This window comes from Cydia strobilella, chromosome 2, assembly GCF_947568885.1.
Source record: "Cydia strobilella chromosome 2, ilCydStro3.1, whole genome shotgun sequence".
Lineage (NCBI taxonomy): Eukaryota > Metazoa > Arthropoda > Insecta > Lepidoptera > Tortricidae > Cydia > Cydia strobilella.
Window position 1 is genome coordinate 26,693,898 of NC_086042.1, and position 25,567 is coordinate 26,719,464.

The window sequence follows — 25,567 nt, forward strand, 5'->3', positions numbered from 1 at the left end:
AGTAGATTTTAGATTATGTATTTTACTTTCCTCGTATTCGAAATGAAAAGTAGTGTTTAACTCGGGTGAAAGGCATCATTTTAGGCTCGGACTAGGTGCTCTCATTGCGTTCGAGCACCAAACTACCTCGAAAGAAATGAGTGCCTTTCATCCCTTGGTTAACAATCCATTGTATTATTTGGAAACTTTCGTATTTGTCATGCTATTTCAGTACGCATCAGTACTTTTTGTATGGACTAAGTGAAGTAGCACGACAAATACGAACATTTCCGAGAAACTACGATGGGAAAGGTACTCAATACATCTATTTGTGATAACTTAATATAGAGTTAAAATAAATTAATACTCAATTTGCTAAAAGAATTTACTCGTAATTATCGCTTACCTAATGACCGCATTGAAATTGATAACAGATAAGTTACAAATAAAACGGGCTCAATAACACATTACACTTGGTATTTGACACAAGAATACGACTGTAAGTAAATATTTTTGTAATTAATTACTCCAACGGTACGTATTATATATATGAGGGCTTTGAGTGACTATGGTACTTAAGTGCTCACAATTCGAGTAACTCATGACTTCCTCATTAGAAATGCTTCTCATAGTTTATTAATTAAACTTAATCTGGATATTTTGCCATTGCTCGCCGCCCGCCATTGTCCTTCTTCCCCCTACAGCGTCAGTACTTCCTCAGCATTGAGCCAGTTAAAATGCTTCAAATACTGGTTTTCTTCCCTCTTCAAACCTTTCGTTCCCAGCCCGTACGGGTATCGGTTAAATGTAGGAAGATAATATATACCCGGCTTACTTTTATCGACAAATATATCCATAGTGTTCGATACTTTAGGTTCCCTCTCGTAGCAATCTCCATCCCTCGCCTGCTGTACAGAATCACATTGCATCGCCACGAAAATACCAGGATTTATAAGTGCTGACATCCACAAGAAGTATGATTTAACGTGACTACAAACTATAAGACAAGGTACACTCCAAATATCATTATGCTGGTATTCACCCCCGTTGACATAGATTGACACATGTCCAAGAGGAGTTGCTATGCCATAAGCGTCTATATTTGAATGCACAGTAAATACGAAATCTGCGTCAGATGGGTCCAGTCTTTGGTCGGGTCCGAGGTATCTGAAGCAAGGCCCAGATGGTTCTAAAGCTGTGATAGCAGAGATGTTTTTGCCGGTCAGTTGACGGTAGTTTTTGGCTATGAAGCTTGCGGTGTGGCCGCCGAGACTGAGGGTCACTAGCTCTAGTTTTTTTGGATCTAGCCCGTGCATTGTTAGATTAGCCAGCATTTCGGCTACATGTTTTCCCACTGGCCGTATCATGCGTGCTGCCCTGAAATTGAAATTGGTACCTACATTAATAACTAATATAAGAAAAAGTGTGTGCGTGTAATCTTTACGCGCGATTGAAGTAAAACTTCTTTGACGATGAACGTTTATCGCTATGTTGGCACTTTGACGTGTGTCCTATTGTGCCTACTAAGCGTTACTTCCGTCAGAAAAAAAAACTGAGTTACCCTTTAGTCGCGCCAAAAAAGTTTTACTTCTGAAACTATTCTACACATGAAACTGTCTACAATTTTACTTAATATAACACTAGGTAAATTGTTCGGGCATTGTAATCTTTTTAATATGAGGGTATGCCGTTTCGGAGCAAATTCGGAGGTAGATTCAACACCTCGGACTGTCAATCACTTCGGCTCGGGCGCGGCCTGCAACGCATGTTCCTCTGTGTATTAATATTTCCAAAATTCGGTATTTCGGTGGTGTTTGCGAACAATCAGTTTACAAGTCGTGTGTGACGACCTCCCAAGACCCTGGAAGTGCTAGCTAGCTGAAGAAGGACCAGGATCCCCGAAAATCATCGGCGTGTGCTCAAGGTCAGTGGCTATCCCATATTGGTTGATTGCAATGCCTGTCCAAAGTTTTTAATACGGTAGGGAACCTAGGACCAGCTGAGTTATCGAAGGGTTCATAAATACGTGAACATAAATAATGAGTAGTTATTCATTCTCGTAATGTGCTTTTAATAAAAAACAATTAATCGTACTCGTGAGCAATTTTTCCAGTTTTATTTGAACAAAGATAATAAAATTAATGATTTGTGTAAAATCTAATAAAAAATATTCGTTATATTCTTTCAAAATTGTAAACCGTAGGAAGGTATCACACTGGAAAAAACTTTAAAATAAAATCGAGAATATACTTAACCTTTGGTATGCTTAATAGCAGATCTGCTCCATATATATTATGTTCTACTTAAACATGAAGTTGTCTAGATTGATTTTGAAATAGCAATTTTTAACAGCGCATACGAAAGGTTAAGACGAAAGTGGAGGACCCGCGCCAAATCGCCTTTTCATACAAACGTAGTCCTCATTTTCCTCTCTGGATATTAACATTATTGAAAATATTTGGACACAATTTGTTGTATATCAACCACAACTATGCCCCCACGTTTGATTTTCGAATTTTTCATTATTATAAGAGTTAGGAGCATTTTAAAATTTGTATGAAAACTGTTTTTCGCTCCTAATTTTTACAATAACCAAAAAATTTAAAAACGTCAAACGTCGCATGGATATGGTTAATAATAATGAATAAAATGTAAATAGTAATTAAGTAATGAAATGTCGTGTAATTGTATATATTTATTTTACCAATAAATTACTGTATCACTGTATCACTGTATCAATATACATCAAATTACACATTTTACATAATTTCAATATCCAGATAGTAAAATGGGGAGTACGTTTGTATGGAGAAGCGGCCGTGCCGTTTCCTCTTAATAAACTATTCTGTTCAATATTCTGTTCAATTCGTACTTACAGTGGAAAATGATTGATGGTAAAATAAAAGTATTCCAGAATAAGTACGTTATATCCCAATTCCTTGTATAAGGTTCCGATTACTCTTGGACCGGGGAGCCCATTCGTTTGAAAATATCCAGGTATATAAATAACTGTCTTTTTCGTGAAGTCTATTTCAGGATTTTTGGATAATTTCTTCATTTGGTAGTAATTGTAATCAGTCCATTGTGCTAATAGTACGTTGCCTGGTCCTAGGACGGCCAGTTTTAGTTGTTCCAAGGACTTTGGCTTGATGGTGGCAGGTTTTGTCGATCCAGGACCTGTACAATACAATACAAATTCTCTTTAATGCTTGCCTCAAAATTAAATTTACAATTTACACATGAAACATAAAGACACCACTAGAGGGCTTCGTCACTTTTTCCTTAATATATGCCATCTATTTCAGTTTTGAAACTCTAGGTCCATGGGGTCCCAGCGCGCACAAGTTGTTTGCAGAAATCGCGAAGCGTCTGGTTGACTTAACTGGTGACCGAAGACCTGGCGGCTTCCTTGCACAACGTATCAGCATTGCGATACAGCGAGGAAATGCCGCCAGCATCCTTGGTACAATGCCTCAAGGGCCTATTTTAGATTTAAGCTAGTTATTAATTTCGTTTACGTAGTACCACTGTATATATCTTGTATGTAAATAAAGTTATATGATAATATACCTACAAAATTTCAGTTTTTAATTTATCAAATTTCAAATTTAATTAACGTAATTATCCGGGAGCCAGTTACTATTCCTTGTAGGAACTACTAACCTACTTGAAGGAACTACTTACCTACTTACTTAGGAACTTGAACTAAATACTATTTTGTGAGGAGCAATACATATTAATTTTGTTGTAGTTGTTATGCAACTTACATAGTCTTGGAATCGGGGAATTAGAGCCTAGGACAGTCCTTCGGAAAGGCGGAGATAAAAAGGTTTATAGGGTTTCTAGGATTTTTAAAAAGTACACTACATTTAAATTTTGACAATAATTTGGGACAGTTTATAAAACCACTTAAAACTTTTGATAAAAATATTAAATATAAAAATTTCTTCTATTTTCTAATGTCTTCATTTAAAAATGTTTAATAAAAAAAAACATCCATGGAAAATGCCCCGTTTTTAACAGTATTTTAAAATACATATTACACAACAGTTTTGACACGAAGGCATTTCGTGTTGTCATTCTCTTTCCATACAGAATTACTTATATATTATCATTAAAATAATTTTGCAATTCAATTTATTTTATCAACAAGCCTTGTAGCTGACAATTACGGTATGTTTTGACATCTGAATTTATTAAAATATTCCACGACTAAACTGGTTTCACTCATATTATGTAGTCACTAAAGAGCAACCTTGACTGCGGAGATTATTACGCGTGATGAATAATTTCGATTGCAATTTTTAGGAAGTACAGTCGCCATCAGATATATAGGAGCGGCCGAGATGCTCACAAATATCTGAACACGCCTCTATTTCCGTGTTCAGATATTGTGCTCACCTTGGCCACTTCGATATATCTGATGGCGTCTGTACGCGTCGAATTTAACGCAAATATTAATATATTTTATAAAATAGTTTTATTTATTTATTTAAACTTTATTGCACGATATAAAATTGTACAAATGGCTGACTTAATGCCTCAAGGCATTCTCTACCAGTCAACCATTGGGTCAAACAGAAACGTGTAGTTAGTGCAGGATTGTAAACAGCGAGAGGAAATATAAAACACAAATCATATTATTTTAGACAATATTCTATTTATACACTTACACATATAAGAATAATAGCAATATATACCGACATATAAACAAACATGCATACATACATACATATATACATATATAAATAAATATATTATGTACCCAAGTATACAAGTAACAAATATAGAAGTTGCATGGATTTATGTTTGCATTAGGATGTAGTATCTGACCTTTAGTGCTAATAAATATAGCTCGTGAAATGTGATTTATCGTATTAGCAACAAATAATACTTTGATTTAACGGCCTTCAAGCTTAGTCGGTAGTGACCCTGCCTACGGAGCTGGTGGAGGTCCCGGGTTCGACTCCTGGTAAGGGCATTTATTTGCATGTTCATCACAAATATTTGCTCCTGAGTTATGGGTGTTTTCTATGTATATACGTTTTTATATATAACTAACTAGTACCCACGACACAAGCCCTATTGAGTTAAAATACTGAGGTGGGACTATATAGGTCAATGTGTGTAAAATTGTCTTATAATATTTACTTCTTTATTATAGCCAGGGAGCCCAAGAGGGGATTTCTGTAGTTACTCGAGCGCGTATCTTGCTACCTCGTGAAGGCTACCTTATTAACCACTTTAAGCGCCACACTGTGGGACAAAATTCGGCTCTCATTGACATAGAAACCGAAATCGTTATTTTTGTTATTTTTAGGGTTCCGTACCCAAAGGGTAAAAACGGGACCCTATTACTAAGACTCCGCTGTCCGTCTGTCCGTCTGTCCGTCTGTCCGTCTGTCCGTCTGTCCGTCTGTCCATCTGTCTGTCATCAGGCTGTATCTCATGAGATACCGAACCGTGAACCGTTCATGAACCGTGATAGCTAGACAGTTGAAATTTTCACAGATGATGTATTTCTGTTGCCGCTATAACAACAAATACTAAAAAGTACGGAACCCTCGGTGGGCGAGTCCGACTTGCACTTGGCCGGTTTTTTTATTGAAATAGGTAAAACTGTCACAATTTTTTTTTAAATTTATGGAGCAGGAACAAGAAATAATTATTACTCAAGAACCGCACAACGAACCGTAATTTCCTGGCAGATGGCAGGTAATACTATGAATAATTTATATCCGTTTTTTTTTAAATCCTTATAATGCACTTGCACCAATTCACTATCCCGGGGTTTACAGGTTAGACTACAAGGAAACAGAAGCACTTTTACAAAGACAATAAATAAAAAATAAAAATAAATATAAATAAATAAATAAATATATATGTATTTACACCCCACACAACTTTTATTTACACACACACACACACACACACACACACACACACACACACATCTTAGCTTTAATTAAATTTAGTTTAGTTTAGTTTAGTTTGTAAGATATTCATTTCAAGTATATGTTCGGTTACTTTGTATGTAACTTTGGTAGGAAGAGCGGGATCTCCTGCCACAAGTATAATTTTACTTACTTGGAGATTCCAACCATAATTTGCTGTACACAATATTGTAACCAATAAATGCTTTTTCATTTTTTCATTTTTCATTAATCATTTAACTAATTATACTTACAGTCTGAAAGAAATCCATTAGATATGCCTTGATCAAATTTGGAATATTCTATTGCCATTATAGACATAGACAAAAATGTAAAATATATTATTTTGAACATTTTTCTTATATTAAAAACGTTATTCACAAATCACAAATTGTTGAATTACTAAAAAAACGGTAAAACTATAATAACATTTTTCTATTTTTTTTTGTTTTTGCGTATAATATATTGTTGCCAAATACTTTTAATCACGTGCACTGTGCACAACGAGTGAATTCAAACTAGTTCGTGGCCTTTGTAACTAAAGAAATTAAGTCATAATATATTTCAAGGCAAGAGGCTAAAACTACAAATTATATAGATTATTTAAATTATAAAACACGGACGAGTTCATTATTCCCGCGAAATAAAAACCGGTACGTGTCCGACCATGCATAATGGCTGGTAATGGCGTACTTAACCCTTCGCTCGTACTTGTTCGTACATGTTTTGACGCGAGCGATACGCACGCACGGGAAAATAATGACAGTATTATGACAGACCAATGTAAGTTCAAATTAACTTCCATGTTCGCAGTATCCGACGTACAAGATAAAGTTGGTACCCGCGGGTATTAGAAAAGTCCAAAACTTCTGCATCGAAAATCTCCGGAAAATTGGCCGCCGCGCCGAGAGCGCGCGCGTGCTGCATACGAATCGCGACGATTGAAAATATCGATTTATTGCAAACTCGGCTAATTCGATGAAGGCTTAATCAAGATGGGTGGCTGATAAACGCCGTTGGGGTTAAAACAGCCACTGATAATTTTATCTCTTTTTGTTAAACTGTTAGAGAATGGTACTTTTGACATGTAGTTTAATCCGCTATTGCTACTTTGATGCTGAGTATACAGTTAATCTATAATAATGTGGGAAAATCGAGAAAGCTTACTTAAATCTATATCGAAATAGCCTCGTTTTATATTTAACCACAACCTGAAAGAGAGGCAGGTTCATCACACATACTGAAATATCTCATGGCTGAACTATCTTGTCTGGGTTCCTTTGTAAGTTTCTGGTTACTTTACATAATTCAAGATGCTTGAACAGCCCTATGCAAAGTTTCCATTTTGTAGTTCGCGAATACTGTACAACGATATGGCCGTTATATTGTTGCGGTTTGTGGTGTTGTAAAAGACTTGTTTTGTGTTGGAATAGACTAAGCGTGTTAAGTTGTAGTTTTCATGATTAATTTTTACACGTTTTAATGATTAATTTTTACACGTGTCAATTTTATCATGACAATGCCCTTGGCATTGTCATGATAAAATTGACACGAAAATTATGACAAGGGCAGACTCCAACCAAAACACATAAAAGGGTAGTTGGCTCGATAGAAAAAATAATCGGTCAAGTGCGAGTTCGTTTAACTCGTGCACCGAGGGTTCCGTACAAACTTTCAATTATCTCATATCACCATAATAAACACGAAAAAATTATGAGCAGATCATAGGAATGAAAGGAAAAGTAAGAAAGAAGGGAAACCTACTAAGTATACTTGTGTACAGCGCCATCTATCGTATTTATTATATATATCGTCGTCTATTACCCACAACACACGCCTTATTGAGCTTAATGTGGAGCTAGGTCGATTTGTGTAAGATTTTCTTATGATATTTCTTTATTTATTTGCCTTCTTTGTTTCACTCTACAACGTTCATCATCAGTGAACATTAGTAATGAGTCTTTCAGTCTGTAAATAGTGGATTGAAAATCAAACCTTTTACGTCGCCCGAGGGGCTATCCCGACTTTATGATGCGTAAAAAAATTGCAATAATCCCTGGCTCATCACAATATTAGTCCTTAGATCGCATCCTTACTTTAAGTAAAATTTTAAGATAAAAAAACACAATTACATCTTAATACCTACACTGTTTTTTTATTACAAAATGGTGAGTGAGAGACAGGTAAAACCTATGCTGGTGCCATCTTTAAAAACATTTGACAGTTGTCAACCCCATCCGTAATGTAGATTGAAAATCAAACCTTTAACGTCAACCAAGGGGCTATTCCGGCTTTATGATGCGTCGACAGTTCGCAAAAATCCCTGGCTTATCACAATTTTATTGGCGCGGGAGATAACCGCGGCTCGTAACTGGGCCCATCTCGTTTATCAGTGGTCGTTATTGAATATCTCTTGTATGAACATGGGGTACGGAGTTTTTGATGCTTGGGAGAAAATGTGTTTTTTGTAGAAATAAGATAGAAATAAGGTACTGCAACTACTATCGTTCAGCACATAATTAAGTATTGTTAACCATGCAAGGTTATTTTTCGTTTATTCCGAGTTTTTTTTGTAAGAATATCTTGCCATAGAACTACGACATTTGAATAATAGTCACACCAGTAGGCGTGTTATGGATAGCTTTATCCTCGTGATAAAATAAGTGTTACTCTATCCGTACTGGGGGCCGATTTTTGAATTTCGAGGGCTCGATTTCCTGTGAATGCCTTCAAAATATCTCCACTACTAGGTATTTAAATTCTACTTTTTAGTAAAGCATAGAGTAACTTATACATACTGTACCTTTAACAGATTTTTAACAAGTTTTCAGAGATAATAAAATGACATTGATGCATCAAGGCGGTTTGTTTACAGAAGACCTATCGGGAAACGCGAATCTGGTATTTCGCTATCTGCCTCTTTATCGCTCGAATATGCAAGAGTGACAGAGTTGTTAGATACGGAAATTTGGATTTTCTTGTTTCGCGATAGACCCTCAGATTGTGGTAGAAGAAGAGAATATTCCCTATTTAAACGAGTAGTCAATACCACTAGATTCCCAATTTCTATTGCTCGTATTTCAAAAATATCAATTCGCCGTTTTCCAGAGATTTTCGTGTCGAAGTCGAGCGCTCGAAATTCAAAAATCGGCCCCCTGATATCCGAGTTCATTTAGCGAACATCCGAGATATTCGAGTACGGTGGGTACGGGAAAGAATATAGGTGTTTATTTGTCGTAAACATCACAATTGTGATGTACTTGTGTGGTATTAACTATTTTGGCTATGTGTGAAAAACGTAGTGAGTGAACCAAAAGCAAAGATTAATTTGGGACTTTCGTGGTCTACATTTTTAGGGTTCCACTGTCCGTCTATCTGTCTGTCTGTTTCTCTGTCTGTCTGTCACGAGGCTGTATCTCACGAACCGTGATAGCTAGACAGTTGAAAATTTCACAGATGATTTATTTCTGTTGCCGCTATAACAACAAATACTAAAAACAGAATAAAATAAATATTTAAGTAAAAAAAAAACGTGATTTTTTGCCGTTTTTTGCGTAATGGTACGGAACCCTTCGTGCGCGAGTCCGACTCGCACTTGGCCGGTTTTTCATACTGTTTATCATCAGTCAAATAACCAATGTGTCCTGTAGTCATATGGAAGCCATAACCTTGTAAAGTCAGCAAAATCTTAGCACATCAGCATACATATTTGTATTCGGATGCTAAACTCATAATTTTGCTGACTGTAGTACACAACAGTAGTTCAAAAGTACAGTGTCCACTATTAGAAACACAACACTACGTTTGTAACTAATTATTGGTTAGTATTTCAAAGTAGGTTTCTAACAAACTAAAAGACGTACAAACACCCAGATTAAGCTTCAATACATTATTGTTTACGCTTATGCGTTTTGTGGTAACAATCGTAAAATGAGTCATTTATACACACACACTACACTACACTAGGTTACACTAGTTTTAACACAACATTTACCAAGCAATTGTCAACGTAACAAATTGGTAATATTGCGCCCTTGCACCGGTAACAATATTAAGCTACCCCAGCCACGCTTCAATAATGCAAGGAATGCACCCTACGACGCCCTTAGCAGAAAGCAGTAAAATCTCTGTGTTTAGATGTGACATTTCTGGTTACCTATTCTTGCAAGCTTGGACTTGTAGATAACGTGACAGAAAGAAATGTGGTGCTCTACCAAACAGTTGTCTATAATAATAATATTATACCTATTTTTTTTATCCCATAGCTAAGTACTTATTAGTCCATCGCTTTCACCCAATAACCTAGTTCAGTTTAGATTCCATCAACTCTCAATAGTCCTTACACCCTGGCGGGTGCTGCCTCTGCGTGCGCCCCATGACACGGGCAAAGGCAGCATCCGCTCGGTGTACCCCTTACATTTCATTAAAGTGTCAAAATGGACTCTGCGTGTTGGCTTCAGCTCCGCGCACGCCTCCTAAAGGTCCGGAACACCATTGTTCCGTGATGGGAAAGATATACCTAATTATAATTTTTTGGAAGAAAATTACTGTTACATAGTGTTTAAAATCATAATGTTACTCTGTTTTATTATACTATGTCATTTTAAAACGTAACATAAAACCAACGCCTTATCACATTTCAGTTGCTGAATCCACCCCTATACCTCTAATCTCTTTCTATTGTACTCACTATAACTACCATATTGCATTCTTTGTCGCTTCTGAACCGAGCTTCATTTTATAAATGTAACCGCACCCCTCTGTCACCCCAACTGTCAATATACGTTAACTCACCCTCTTTACGCATATTAGCCCCATAGTGATGCATCTAAAATATTCTGAGGTATATTTACGTAAGCGGGGGTGAAATTGGTATTAGATTTGATGCGCCATATGGTAAGCACAATATTGCAAGATGGACTGTGTAATACAAAAAGGGGAAAACATTTTTCTCCTACTTACTCCATCGTAACATAGTAACATAAAAAAATACAGCAATTCCATTTAAACAAAGTCGAAGTCAAACATTCAACATTGTATAAAACTTAAACGGGTCCAATTTAGGCATAATAATATCCAAAAGAAAACTAATGTTCGCAGCGCGGATGCCCGGCATTTGTTCGAGTTTTTGTCGCCAAAATATCTCATATCTCGCAGATATGAAAATGATGAATGACTGAGCGACTACTGTAGTGAATGTACGGACTTTGGACACCATTTTTTTGTTTTTCCAGATTTTGTTTTAGATTTTTAGAAATGATAAGACTTTTCCACACATTGCAGGCTAAATGGTCGCTACTCGGAGCGTACCACTCCAGTTAGTTTATTTCGAGGGACTTAAGAGTATTTTGAATTTTCTAAAAAGTATTATACAGGTATTAATAAAAACGTAAACTGAAATTCTTGAAAGAGCTTGCTATTTATATATGTAGTTTATACTGAATTCTGGCCCAAAATGTTGACCGGCAGAATGCGTTCTCTGCGTCAATTCTTTTTAAGTACCGCACTCTTCGTTTGCGAATTGTTTTCTACAAATAAGATTCTTTTTCTTTCTTATTCTTAAATACTTGCTGTTGTGACGTGGAAAAAAATTAAGTTTGTAAGTTCTTTTCTAATAAGGTGCGCTCTAGGAAGGCAAAGGTACTTCAATATTATACAATACTACTGGTAAGATTATTATGTCTATCAAAAGCAAATACTTTCCTTGCAGCATGCGGACAATATATTAATCGAAGTACATGCATTTAAAAAATGGATACATTTGAAGTTAAAGAAATGCTCATTATTTATTCATAAAAACCAATAAATAAAAAACATAATAAAACTTACTATTTAAGTACAAAAAAAAACCTACAGATAAAAAAAAATTGGCCCGGATCGCCGTCAACGGGCAACGTGCCCAGAAGGCTGGCCGTATTTCCTCGTTGTATGGCGATACTATTTAATACGCTGTACGAAATAGTGGCCAGCCCTCTTGTCACCAGAATGGCCCCAAAGTTTCAACAACACACGCCTCAAATATGTAGCTGTGTCCCAAAGCGGCATACTTGCGACGCTTGAGGCTTAGGCTTACTCTTTTTAACCGCTATAATAACTACCCACACACACACTTCGCCTTTGTTTACCAAATGCGTACGGCCACCAGTTTCAGTTGTTTCGTCATAAATCCGTTTGCACATGCGACAGTGCTACTCGGCTTTGATGGATCGGCATAATATGCCACAAAAGGAACGCCTTAATGCCAGTGCCACATATACCTAATAGGTAATGTTTTTGTGGCTATATTTGTAGCAGATTATTTATTAATTTATACTTCATATCGAGTTTTCATATTTTTAGTGGGACATCCTACTACCTATACAGTATTTTGTTAATATTAGACCGCTACGCAACCCATTTAAGCCATTCAGAATGACGAATTCATCCTTAAGAAGGCGCCTATGACAAAAACATCTGCAGGAGAGTGCCTTTGGCATTAAATTCCCTCTTTTTTGTGTTATTTAAGAAATGCGTATATAAATACGGAGAAACACATATATCTTACTTCCTTCCGACATCCGATATCCGGTATGCCTGATCGGACAATGTGTAAACGCTCTTAGGTTACCACTATACGAATACGAATTAGTTGGACGAATATTATTATTTATTCGTTTGCCTCAGCTGAATGGGATTCGCGCTAGAATTGTTCAGAGGGGCTACCGCGAAAACCGAAATTCTCAAATTGAGGGGATCTTTCTCTTTTACTCCAATGTAGGTGTATTTAGAGTGACAGGGAAAAATGCCTGCTTTTGGCCGAACGGACCCCAGCAGGCTCTCATGAGCCGTGGCAAAAAGACAACGCTTGAAGATGACGATCGAAATCTTCACTACCATGTGATAATTAATAAAAAAAAAACGGGCAAGTGCGGGTGAGACTCGCGCACGAATGGTTCCGTACCATAACGCAAAAATCGGCAAAAAAATCACGTTTGTTGTATGGGAGCCCCACTTAAATATTTTTTTTATTCTGTTTTTAGTATTTGTTGCTATAGCGGTAACAGAAATACATCATCTATCATGGTTCATGAGATACAGCCTGGTGACAGACGGAAGGACAGCGGAGTCTTAGTAATAGGGTCCCGTTTTTACCCTTTGAGTACGGAACCCTAAATGATTGCGCAGGCTTACAAAGGATTTGCATCCGTAGCTCTAAGGCGGAAAGTGGGTCTATAAATGCATGAATTTACTTTATCATTAAAAGATTTATCATTGAAACAATGCTTTTATATCATTTGATGAAACAATTAAAACAAATCATCCATCGCACGAAACAATACAGCTCGATCATGTGAAGTCGTTGCTCTTTTGTTCTTCACATAAACAATGACTACGGTTTATGGAATGTAATTCATCAAGAGCCAGATTCAGATTGAACAGCTTGTAACAGTTTTGAACTGGTTTTGACACGACATTGACGATCGTCTTGTTTATTGACTTGCATCAGTTGCATCTCACGCACGATTTTCACTTCATTCCGCATGGACCAACGGAGCATTCCATCGTTAGGTACCGTTACGTATTCGGACCCATTTTTTCGACTTTCCGAGCCTGGTTCTTTTTTAGCTTGCCTTTTTATAGTGTAACTATCGACCCGCCCTGGCTTCGCACGTGTGCAATGCTGATGTATTATACATATGAATCTTCCTCTTTAATCACTCTATCTGTAAAAAAAACGCATCAAAATCGCGTAGTTTTAAATATCTAAGCATACATAGGGATAGACATCCAGACAGCAGGAAGCGACTTTGTTTTATATGTAGTGATATTGGTATCGTCTTAAAGCTGCTTGTTTTCTTAGTAAACTGTTTAATTTACTTTTTCTATAATACGCAAGTCGAAAAAGTAATTCGGAATTAAAGCAAATATTTCGTACGCGATTCGCATGCAAAATACGCCAATACTTTGTCCTATACGTAGATATTGTATAAATAAAGAATTTTGTAAAAAAAACTAGATGAAAAACTTACCTTTTTCATGGAATGCCCCCAATCATGATTGGACACTGCAGCGCGTGAGCGATCTTCTAAGTATTAAAATAAGATCAAACCCGTAACAAGTTTTTAAATCTGAATGGGGCTCAAGAATTTCCGTGTGGGTTGAACAAGCATCTCAATCTGACTGCTTTGTTTCATATCGACAATAAGTCTTTTACGGGTGTCATCAATGCAATATTTAGAAATGTAGCGTGTTTAAAGATAAACGTGGAAATTGCGTGATTATTAGGGCGTACACAAAAGACAGACTTTTTTTCACAAAAATATTTAAGTAAGTATAATAAAAGTCTTCCCTTTTAATATTTATTAGCGTTTTTCTGGCTGTTTAACGGGCACCGGAGCCCGTTTTTCTTTTTGTTTTGAATCTTAACTTCCTCTCGTGTTGAAGCTCTTCAAGCGTCAAAATAAAACGTAAATAAATGAAAGAAAGAAAAGTGTTTTATGTTTACAATTACTGCAGAATATAAAAAGACAATAATGTAAAAAGTCGGTCAAGAATTTAGCATGTTTTCTAGAGTTAGAGCAAATCTGCAACGGTTTTGATAGCACACGCAGTGCAAGTGTTATTTTAATCGTCAAACTTCTATGAAATTATGACGTATAAATAAAACTTTTCTTGGTCTAACTGTAGTCACGGGTCAGTCAAGAAACGGCACATTTTTTTTCCATTAGGCATGCGTATTATGCGTCATTGCGAGTCATATATATATATATATATATATATAACGAAATTAAAGTTAATAATTTTTAAGAAAAAAAAAACCGACTTCAATGGGGGCCGCTGAAAGTTCACTTATTGTTGATGGTGCACTCTTAGATTCCAGACAATGAAATGAAAAAGACAGCATCTTTTGCCTAATTATGTAGAAAAGGAGGTAAAACTACCCACTTTTCTAGTAGCATTTCGTTTTTGTAAGGATCGCAGTTCTAACCTAACCTAACCTACTTTTCTGATATCATTTCGTTTCTGTAAGGGTCACAGCTCTAAGCTAACCTACTTTTCTGATAGCAGTTCTGTTCTGTGAGAATCGCAGTTCAAAACCCAACCACCCACCTAACCCACTTTTCTAGTAGCATTTCCGGGTCCGGGTCTTGGTCCGGATCAGAGTCCGGGTACGTGTCGGGCTGTCCGGGTCCAAGTTTGGGTCAGAGTTCGGTCCGCGTCCGGGTCCGAGTTGGGGTCCATGTTCAGACCCGGGTCCGGGTCCGAGTCCGGGTCCAAGTTTAGTTTAGGTCTGGGTCCATAAGGAAGAGAACAAATCGCCAAACGTGAAACATATGTCATTGAAGAGTTCCATTCTTATCATCATCAGCAGTTTCCACTTCATCAAATGTCACTTTTTTAAATGTAAATGCTGGATTTGTTGATGAAAATCCAAAAATCACTATATGTATGCCTTTCACATTTGAGGAGTTCCCTCGGTTCCTCGTGGGTCTCATCATCAGAACTCGAGCTTGACAAAAATATGTCTTAAAAACTTAAGTTGCTTAACAAACATAAAGAAGAGGACAAGTCGCCAAACGTAAACAATGCGTCATTAAAGAGTTCCATTCTGATCATCATCATCAGTTCCACTTCATCAAATGTCACTTTTTAAAATGGAAGTGCTGGATTTGTTTATAAAAATACAAAAATTACTATATATATGCCTTTCACATTTGAGGAGTTTCCTCGATTCCTCATGGATCCCATCATCAGAACTCGAGCTTGACAAAAATGTTTCTTGAAAACCTAACTTGCTTAACAAACATAACGAAGAGGACAAATCGCCAAACGTGAACTATGAGTCATTGAAGAGTTCCGTTCTGATCATCATCAGCAGTTCCACTTCATCAAATGTCACTTTTTAAAATGGAAGTGCTGGATTTGTTTATAAAAATACAAACATCACTATATGTATGCCTTTCATATTTGAGGAGTTCCCTCGATTCCTCATGGATCCCATCATCAGAACTCGAGCTTGACAAAAATGTTTCTTAAAAACCTAACTTGCTTAACAAACATAACGAAGAGGACAAATCGCCAAACGTGAACTATACGTCATTGAAGAGTTCCGTTCTGATCACCATCAGCAGTTTCACTTTATCAAATGTCACTTTTTAAAATGGAAGTGCTGGATTTGTTTATAAAAATACAAAAATCACTATATGTATGCCTTTCACATTTGAGGAGTTCCCTCGATTCCTCATGGATCCCATCATCAGAACTCGAGCTTGACAAAAATGTTTCTTGAAAACCTAACTTGCTTAACAAACATAACGAAGAGGACAAATCGCCAAACGTGAACTATGCGTCATTGAAGAGTTCCGTTCTGATCATCATCAGCAGTTCCACTTCATCAAATGTCACTTTTTTAAATGTAAGTGCTTGATTTGTTGATGAAAATACTAAAATCACTATATTTATGCCTTTAACATTTGAGGAGTTCCCTCGATTCCTCATGGATCCCATCATCAGAACTGCTTTTTGACAAAAACGGGACCAATCTGTATGTATATACTTACAATCAAAAAAAGAATTTTCAAAATCGGTCCAGAAATGACGGAGTTATGGAGTAACAAACATTAAAAAAAAAAAAAAAAAAAAACAACCGAATTGAGAACCTCCTCCTTTGAAATCTTGAAGTCGGTTAAAAATTAACGGTTGCTGCTGTCAGCATGTGAGTGGTATTCATATTCAACCATTATTGATACGATGATAAAAGTAATATCTATCTTTCGCCCTCTGCCAACAAACTGTCTTGCAGTTTGGCAGAATAAGTAAATGTATAAATGATTTATTATTTTTTATTTTTTTATCGAACCTGGGGGCGATTTTTGAATTTCGATCACTCGATTTCGTCACTCGAAAATCAGTGAAAAACGGTGAAATGCAAATTTTTGAAGTACGAGCGATAGAAATTGGGAATCGAGTGGTATTGACGACTCATTTTCAATTCTATTAGTATGAATTTAAATGCCTAGTAGTGGAGATATTATTGAACGAAATGCACCAAAACGAGCGGTCGAAATTAAAAAATCGGCCCCCTGCTCACATAATTTATCTAGATTCGCTTGAGGAATGCGACCTGCAAAGGAAGCATTTTTGCCCAAGCTAAAACGGTGACCTTACGCTCACGCTCGGTCAACCACGAACGAAGTTCGTTAGATCGATCTCGCTTTTGTTAGTCCCAATGATGAGGAGTATATCGACATGGCAATCGCTAGCCTGTTATGATTGTTATGGTAGGGTAAACTTCTAAGGTGATACAAGTTTCGAAGCATGACACCGAGGAAAGCTAGTGAATTGGGGCCTAAAGCCGCCGAAGCCGTGAAGCCGTGAGGTCACATTTAAAAGGCCCTAATTCACTAGCTTTCCTGGGTGTCATACTTCAAAACTTGTATCACCGAATTAGGCGTGCCACCAATGCGGGTTTACTCTACCTTATATCTACGTATATGTACTGTTATTATAATATTATAGAATTATAACATATAAGGGAGCCACTAATTTACATATAAATTGCTTAAATACTTATTTATATTAGTAGTGGTATAGGATATGAAAAGCGATCAACAATTTAGCACACATAGTCACATCTGATTCCTGGGGGAACAATACGACAGAGATTATCATGCACATTAGTCATGCGTAATCGCTAGTCGAAATAATGGAGTCGTATAAAACCAGCGGAATTCAGAATTTAAGGTGCAGTAGGTTCAGCCAGCAGTGTTTTAGAAAAATTGTAGCGCTTTTTATAAATCATAATACAATAGCCAAAAATATGAATAGCAATCTTGACTCCTTTCTTTAATAACATCGCCGAGTCGAAACCCGACCGGCGCATTCTCTAAGAATATTTGAATCTGAATGTCACACCAGGCTTTTTGCGGTCGGAATTTCAGGAACTTTAAGTAATATGGTAATAAAGGAAGCACGTCATATTAAAATATATTTTTTAATACAGTTGCTAAAAAAGTGCTACTTTTCGTGGCTGTTTAGCGTGCGGAAAGTTGGTTTTCGCGAACTAGTGCTTTTTACTTTTTCAATTTTTTTAAATTTATACTTGTTCCAATTCATGACTACTTATTGATGAGTGTTTATATTAGTTTCCTTTAAACGTCGTAATCAACATAAAAACCTACTGTTAATGCAAGAATACGAAAAATATGCATATTTCATATTTTATTACTTACCTGTTCATCATCATAAGTATTATAACACGTTTATTTTTTAATGTTGAAAAACCGTTCTTAATAAGTTGTCTGAATGGAACGGAACGCCTGTCAAAGAAGAGGCGTATTCTCTTACTGCAAGAATGTTTAAGTTTCCAAAGGCAACATTAGATATTGTTTTTATAAATATACGATACAGAAATAATCGTAAATAACGATATTTAGGTAATAATAGTACAATGTTTTAATATTTACAATTGTTTCTGTCTTATAGAACATGCATTTGAAAAAAAAAAACTTTCATTGAAGTGGGTTCAATAATAATAACAAGATCTATTCTAGCCGAATAAAAGCTAGAAAAACACCTCTTCATAATGTCAATGTCAATGATGTCACAGAATTAATAATATAAAAGTTTCGAATTCCATTCCTTACTTGTTGCTTTTCTTATTTTTTCGCAACTGTATTAAAAAACGTCGTTCGATACACGTGCGGAAATGTCATTCTTCACTCGTCCCGATATCTCGGTACTCGTGAAGTAATGACATACTTTCCGCACTAGCATCGAAATGTACTATTTCGCGACACTACAGTGTATACATGTAGTATTACTATATTACTGTTTTTAGTGTTCCGTACAAAATGGAACACTTATTTAGTATGTTATATTAACAATTTAAGCTTTGTATTTCCACATTAGTAAAAGCCTTAAGTGAGTACTTTGATAGCAGAAGGGCAAATTCTTAGCGTCTCTATTTCGTTAGTTTCATCTGATTTCTTATGTATGTGTATGTATATGTATCTTTATATGTTTTTTACTTATATATGTATGTATTATACCTATGTATTATTTATATTACTTGTATTTGTTTAGTTGTATGAGTTGTGTAAATGTACCTATTTTGTTTTGTAATTACAACATGATGTTGCATCGCCAACAAGTTATCTGCTTTGCCCGAAGGTTGACTGGTAGAGAATTCCTTCCACCTTTTCCGCCCGCCCGCCCGCCTTTCCCTTCCTCCCGCTCCCGCTTTTCCTTTCCGCCTTTTTTAAGTTTGTATTTTCTTTTGTGCAATAAAGATTAAATAAATAAGTTTAACGTATAAGTTTGAATATAAATGTTATGATGAAAGTGGAAATAACAATAACACGGAAATGCAATTAAGATTCAATACTGAGGAAACACAATACGTAATTAAGTTTACATTATACTCAATGATCAGTCAATTAGTAATTGACGGAATTCGCAATTGAACCAATCGGCAAACTAATAACCTGAATAATGTTTGATTTAGTCAAGCACGTGCTTACAAGGATTGTAATAATCACGTAATTTTGTGTAATGTAAGGTAAATGAATCAGTTGTTTCTTGTTTAATAATACAAGCCAATTCGAAACCAATCTAAATGACGTCATTCAGTTATCACCATTTCGCTCGTACTTGTATTGGCGCGGGCGACACGCATGATATATAAATTACATCATTCAGTTCTCATTTGAAAACGAGTTGCTAGTTTGCTCTGAAACTTTGTACTTACAATAGGATAAGGTATATCTATGTCTGTAATTAGTTTATGTAGCTTCAGATAGCATAGTTAAAAAAATACAGCGAATTTAAATTTTTCATATAAAACTTGTATTTGTTCTATTTCCTTTGTTTTATAAACTGGAGCTATATGAACTAATTACGGACCTAGATATACCTCATGTCATTTTATGTGCAAAGTTTTATTACAATCCAAAACGTAGTTTTAAAATGAGAACGAAATTCCGTTTGTATGGGTGAAATTCTGCCGAGCTTGCCGGGGACACCCCCCAGGTAGCAAAATGACGTCAGCGACGTCATAATGACGGCATTATCACGTCATAAGGACGTCGCTGACGTCATAATGACGTATAAATGCTGCTGGGGCCAGAATTAAGAAGAGTAATCTGACAGCAGTTAGAAACAATATTTTTTAACAGAAACAGAACTTAAGGGCCCACTGATTATCAGTCCGCCGGACGATATCAGCCTGTCAGTTAGAACAAAAAATTGACAGTTCCGAACAGGCAGACAGGCTGTTCAGGAGTTCTGACAGGCTGATATCGTCCGGCATACTGGTAATGGGCATAGTGGATCAAGAGGAAACGATGCAGCGGAGAACTGGCCAGGAAAGGTTCAGAAACACCGGCATATGGACCCGAGCCAATCATGCCCCTACCAATATCCTACATACACAACCAGCTAGAACAACATCACAGACAACTGCACAACAAGTACTGGAATGAAATGAAGACATGCAGGCAAACCAAAGAAATTCTACCGGAACTGAACCACAAACTTACCAAAATATTACTGAAAACACCAAGAAGCCAACTACGTAAAATAGTAGGATTAATAACAGGACATAACACACTAAACAAACACCTACATATTATGGGTAAAACGGACAGCCCCATGTGCAGAGCGTGCATGGCAGAAGAAGAAACAACAAAACATATTCTCCTAGACTGTAAACAGGTAGAAGTATATAGGAGCAAATACCTAGGGAATCCATGCACACTAAATGAAGCAACTAGCAACCTGAAGACCTTGCTAGGCTTCGTGGAGGAGCTGGGGTGGTTAGAGTAGCGCTACCTCGTTTCACGCAAAATAGGCACATTGGATGTCGAGTTGCGGAAAATGCCCAGCAAAACTAAACTAAACTAAACTGGTAATCAGTGGGCCCCTTTACACCTTACGCCTTGCGGTACTAAATGAAAATATTTTGGTGCGATACGCCTCAATATATAGCATATGCACGATTTTACTAATTAATCCTCAACACTTACGAAACTAAAGGCCCAATTCGAACAATGCTTATAAGATGTCAGAATTATTTAACCAGAAACGTCACTTTTGACACTGACAGATCGATATCGTATCGCTGTGACAATCATTTTATAAGCATTGTTCGAATTGGACTGCTAAACCCATCCAACATCAACATCCAATCAATTCGAACGTACACTGACATCAGAATGATACTTGAATTATATTATTTAGCTATCGTACGTCTCGCCTGCGCCAATACCATGTATGGATAAGTACGAGCGAAATGCACAATAGTAATGACATCAGTTAGATGTCATTCTGATGTCAGTGTACGTTCAAATCAAATCGGCCTGTCTGTCGCACTTTGCGTTTAAAAATTATTTTAATTTAAAATCGGAAATTACTGCCGCTGTACAATCTGTAAGTGACTATGATAATATACAATTTAATGATAACGCGGTAATTTTCATAAAATATACACTCGCACTGACAGTTTTCTCTTTCTTATACGAGATTTAATTGTGTCATGTGCATGCTCGGCTTCACACACACACACGCAGCCGGTGTTGTCTGGCCTTTAAGTAAGTACGGATGCTGTCATTTGTTTTTTATATGACGAAAATAAGATGGCCGCTTAACTGTCAACATTGTAAACACTAAAATACGTCTAATTTAATCCAACCTTGTTTACAACAGATACAAATTAGGTGTAAATATAACCGTATATGTTAGAAATAAATCACGCCACCGAAATGACAAATGGCCACCGAGTGCGGCTTGCTTTAGTTATTTAAAGGCTATAATAAATTATATTTATGTTTCACAAACTGTCATAATCATATCCACGTTATTATAAATACTACTTTATGGCGCGTATTTAAGGTACGTTTTTGTAAAAAATAAAAAGAACAATAAGAGTTTGCGAAAATAAGTTGCTTTTGAAATGTTTTGGTTTAATATTTTAGAAGCTAGACTGGTGAATTTTTAATCGATACTGCCTCGAATAAATATTATACGGGAGGCGTATTTCAATCATAACAACAAGTTATGAATTTGATCTGGAAACGTCACTTTTGACATTGCTAGACCATATCCATATCATATTAACCTGATATTACAATAAGAATACGCCTTCTGATATAGACGGAGAGCTAGCTACGGATGCAACAAAATCCCTCTAGTTAGTGTGCCATACTATCATTATTTATTAATTTGGGCGCCTGGCAGCTGTTCAGCGGTGGGTATGGCACACTAACTAGAGGGATTTCGTTGCTCTATAAATTGCAAACCTATTTCCGTAGCTAGCTCTCAGACTAATAGTATTTTTCAATCTTTACTGTTGTACGCTCTTAGATATTTATTCCAGAGGCTTTCTTGCTATCACATGTTATAATTAAGTGAATATTTTTTAAGCTTGCATGTTTCAAAAGCTTTTAACATGTCAAATAAAGCTTTTAGTGACATATTTATTTAGGTACGGTTAAACCCTGTTGCTCTAATTTATTTGAGACATTTTGCTTTAATAACAAGGATTGTCCTTTCTGAAATGAAACAACTTTACTCAAGTTTTATGATAACATTATACAGGGTGACCTTAGCCATTGGACAAAAGATAAAAAAAAAAAATTTACAAACAAAAATTAATTCGAATGATCGACAACAAAAAGAAACATACTGTATTAATCATTGGCAGTGTTTTTGACAACTTGTTCGAATATGCATGGAGACTATATAAAGGAGCCAAATATCTATGTATGAAAAGTGTCCATCAAAAAACAGTAATTAGGCGGCGCCACCATACACCGAAATACTACCAAAAACAACCTACGTAATTTGGTCGGGTTATTTGTTGCCTTATATGGTTCATGTTATACTCATGTCCCAGAGCCTAACTAGCGCCACCGGAGAAATTAGGAACTATTATTTAAAGCTTAAAAGCGGTCACTTTTGCATCAATTCTGCCAGAGATTGGCATCCTTTCTATACCATCCATAGAATATGTGCGGCAATGATGATATTTGTCAAAAGTCATAATCTTATTAATGTCATAAATAAAAAAGATAATCAATAAGGTCGAAGAAGGTTTCATACTATTTATTACCTCAGGAGCTATCAACACATACAGGCTGCTCCAAAGTAAAAAATCGTAATTTGTTTATTTCTTCGTAACCGCTACACCGGTTGTTATGATATTTTGTATACTGGTTCTAAATACCTGCATATGTACATTTCGGCTTTGTCCAATGGCTAAGGACACCCTCTATAAGAGTCACACAAACCGAGCCGCCGCCATAAAAGTTAATAACTTTATATATATATATGTATATATATATATATATATATTGTAAGACGATCTTCCTCGCAGAGTGAACTAATGGTCCAGCATTCAGATTTTGTTGTTGATTTTTAACCAACAACTTGATTTGTTTACTAGGGGCTCTGGTGATAGTGACAATTTACTGTAGGCCGCGGACCAGGCACAGACACTGAAGCGCCGCAAGTATGCGTTCTTAACGAACGAATACGATTTTGCGGCGCTTGCGGTGGAAACGTTGGGTCCGTGGTCAACCGACACTAAAAAGTTTGTTAAAGAGGTGTCGGTTCGACTAGTAGGCGTCTCAGGCGACCATAGGGCGGGCTCCTTCTTTGCGCAGAGGCTGGGCCTGGCGATTCAGAGGGGGAACGCCGCCAGCATTTTGGGGAGTTTCCCGGAAGCGGGGGACTTAAGGGAGATTTTTTATATTTAGTTTTAAATTTGTATTGTTTTAGTTTTAGCTTTCCTAGGTTTAATTAGTAATAATTATGAAATAAAACTATGAAAACGGATTATATCGCGTATATTGAACCGTACGCGTACCGAAGACAATATTAGTAATAATTAGTTTTGTTTTGTTTTTTTTTTAATTATGTATTGTACTTATAAATGTGTGTTGACTAAATAAATAAAGTATAAACAATTTACTGTAGTCTAAACAAACTGCTATTAAATTGCACACTACTGTATAATTATACTTTAAAAAAATCATCTGCGTTTAAATGCAACTTAAAAGCTACCTTAATAATCATCATCATCATCATTAATTTAAGAGCCTAGCTCTCGTCGGTGGAGCAATTTCCATGTATCTCTTTCCTGAGCCTTTCGTTTGACCGCCTGATACGACACGACGATTATCTTTTCCTTAAGGTGGTCCATGTATGTTCTTCTTGGTCTCCCTCTCTTCCGCCTTCCTTCTACTTTCCCTTCCACAATATTTTTTTATGAATTCGTCGTGTCGTAACAGGTGCCCAATCGTCTTCCCTCTTCTGCTCTCAATGATTTGCAACAGGGACCTCCTCTCCTGCACAAGGTTGAGAACTTCCTCGTTAGATTTTCTCTCGGTCCAAACCTTAATAATACTACGAATAAAATAATTCTATTATATTATAATGCGTTCATTCTAAATCGTATGGCAAAATAAGTAAAATTATGGCATTGGCAACACAACTGTCACGTTTATTATTAATTCACCGTGTAAAGGGTCGCAACACAGATCACTCTCCTTAGATATCACCATAGCGAAACAAATAGGTACGTTTAGAATGCTCACTTCAGTCAATCAATTTGTGGATTAGATCAAAGTAATTACAATGAATTTACAACCTTCTTAAATTTTAACTCTAGGCTAAAATGACATGACATAATATGTAGCTGAGATATACTGAGAGGCCAACAACTTATATAAATCCAGTACCTTTGTAAACCGCGTGGTGGTCTACGAATAAGGATCCTTTGCTTTTATCTGCTGAGTTACGGAGCAGTCTATGGTTGATATTGCAACGATAAACTCTAAATACCTATGAATTATTTTAATCGGAGCGCGGAGCGATCGTAGCCATTTCGTTTTCAACGGCAGGGGGTTTTTTTATCTTCACTAGGTGGCGCGCATTTCGATGTCGCGCCGAAAGGAAAGGGCTTTGAGATAAATGTAGTTGCCAGCACACAAAGTATCTCGCTTGAAAAATATATCCTTTCCTAATCGTGTTGCTTTGTAAGAAAAACTATTTAAATATTTTAAATATGCATATGAATTACGCAATCATCAACAACGGCGATCTGGGCCAAAATTTGAACCTGTAGTTTTTTTTACTTACGAAGTTTTATCATGATGAAGTTTATTTTTCCGTTGTCAATGAATAAATAAATCTTACTAAGGCCAAAAAATACGGCATAACATTTACATTTTTAGGGTTCCGTAGCCAAATGGCAAAAAAGGAACCCTTATAGATTCGTCATGTCTGTCTGTCTGTCTGTCCGTCCGTATGTCACAACGACTTTTCTCTGAAACTATAAGAACTATACTGTTGAAACTTGATCAGTAGATGTATTGAACCGCATTAAGATTTTCACACAAAAATAAAAAATAAACAATAAATTTTGGGGGTTCCCCATACTTGGAACTGAAACTAAAAAATTTTTTTTTCATCAAACCTATACGTGTGGAGTATCTATGGATAGGTCTTCAAAAATGATATTGAGGTTTCTAATATCATTTTTTTCTACACTGAATAGTTTGCGCGAGAGACACTTCCAAAGTGGTAAAATGTGTGTCCCCCCCCTGTAACTTCTAAAATAAGAGAATCATAAAACTGAAAAAAATATATGATGTACATTATCATGCAAACTTCCA

The 25,567-nt window shown here is 36.4% G+C and overlaps 1 protein-coding gene and 1 long non-coding RNA gene across 2 annotated transcripts in view; one reads left to right on the top strand and one right to left on the bottom strand.

The window, feature by feature from the left end:
* LOC134755231 (uncharacterized) overlaps positions 1-25,567 on the top strand; it is a 234,391-nt gene that overhangs the window by 73,500 nt on the left and 135,324 nt on the right. The gene's annotated exons all lie outside the window — the stretch shown is intronic.
* Positions 505-6,276, bottom strand: LOC134755494 (lipase member H-like). The gene is made up of 3 exons (XM_063692049.1): positions 6,167-6,276; positions 2,856-3,156; positions 505-1,356 (listed from the first exon to the last, which is right to left on the bottom strand). Exons 1-3 carry the CDS (start codon positions 6,264-6,266, stop codon positions 678-680), a joined length of 1,080 nt encoding a protein of 359 aa, XP_063548119.1. The 5' UTR covers positions 6,267-6,276; the 3' UTR covers positions 505-677.

Excerpts from the sequence above, each read along its gene's own strand:
- LOC134755494 (XM_063692049.1), bottom strand. The coding sequence starts at position 6,266 with ATGTTCAAAATAATATATTTTACATTTTTGTCTATGTCTATAATGGCA. Across the intron at positions 3,157-6,166 it reads TAATGGATTTCTTTCAGACT|GTCCTGGATCGACAAAACCT; the intron begins GTAAGTATAATT and ends TGTATTGTACAG. Across the intron at positions 1,357-2,855 it reads ACCATCAATCATTTTCCACT|GGCAGCACGCATGATACGGC; the intron begins GTAAGTACGAAT and ends TTTCAATTTCAG.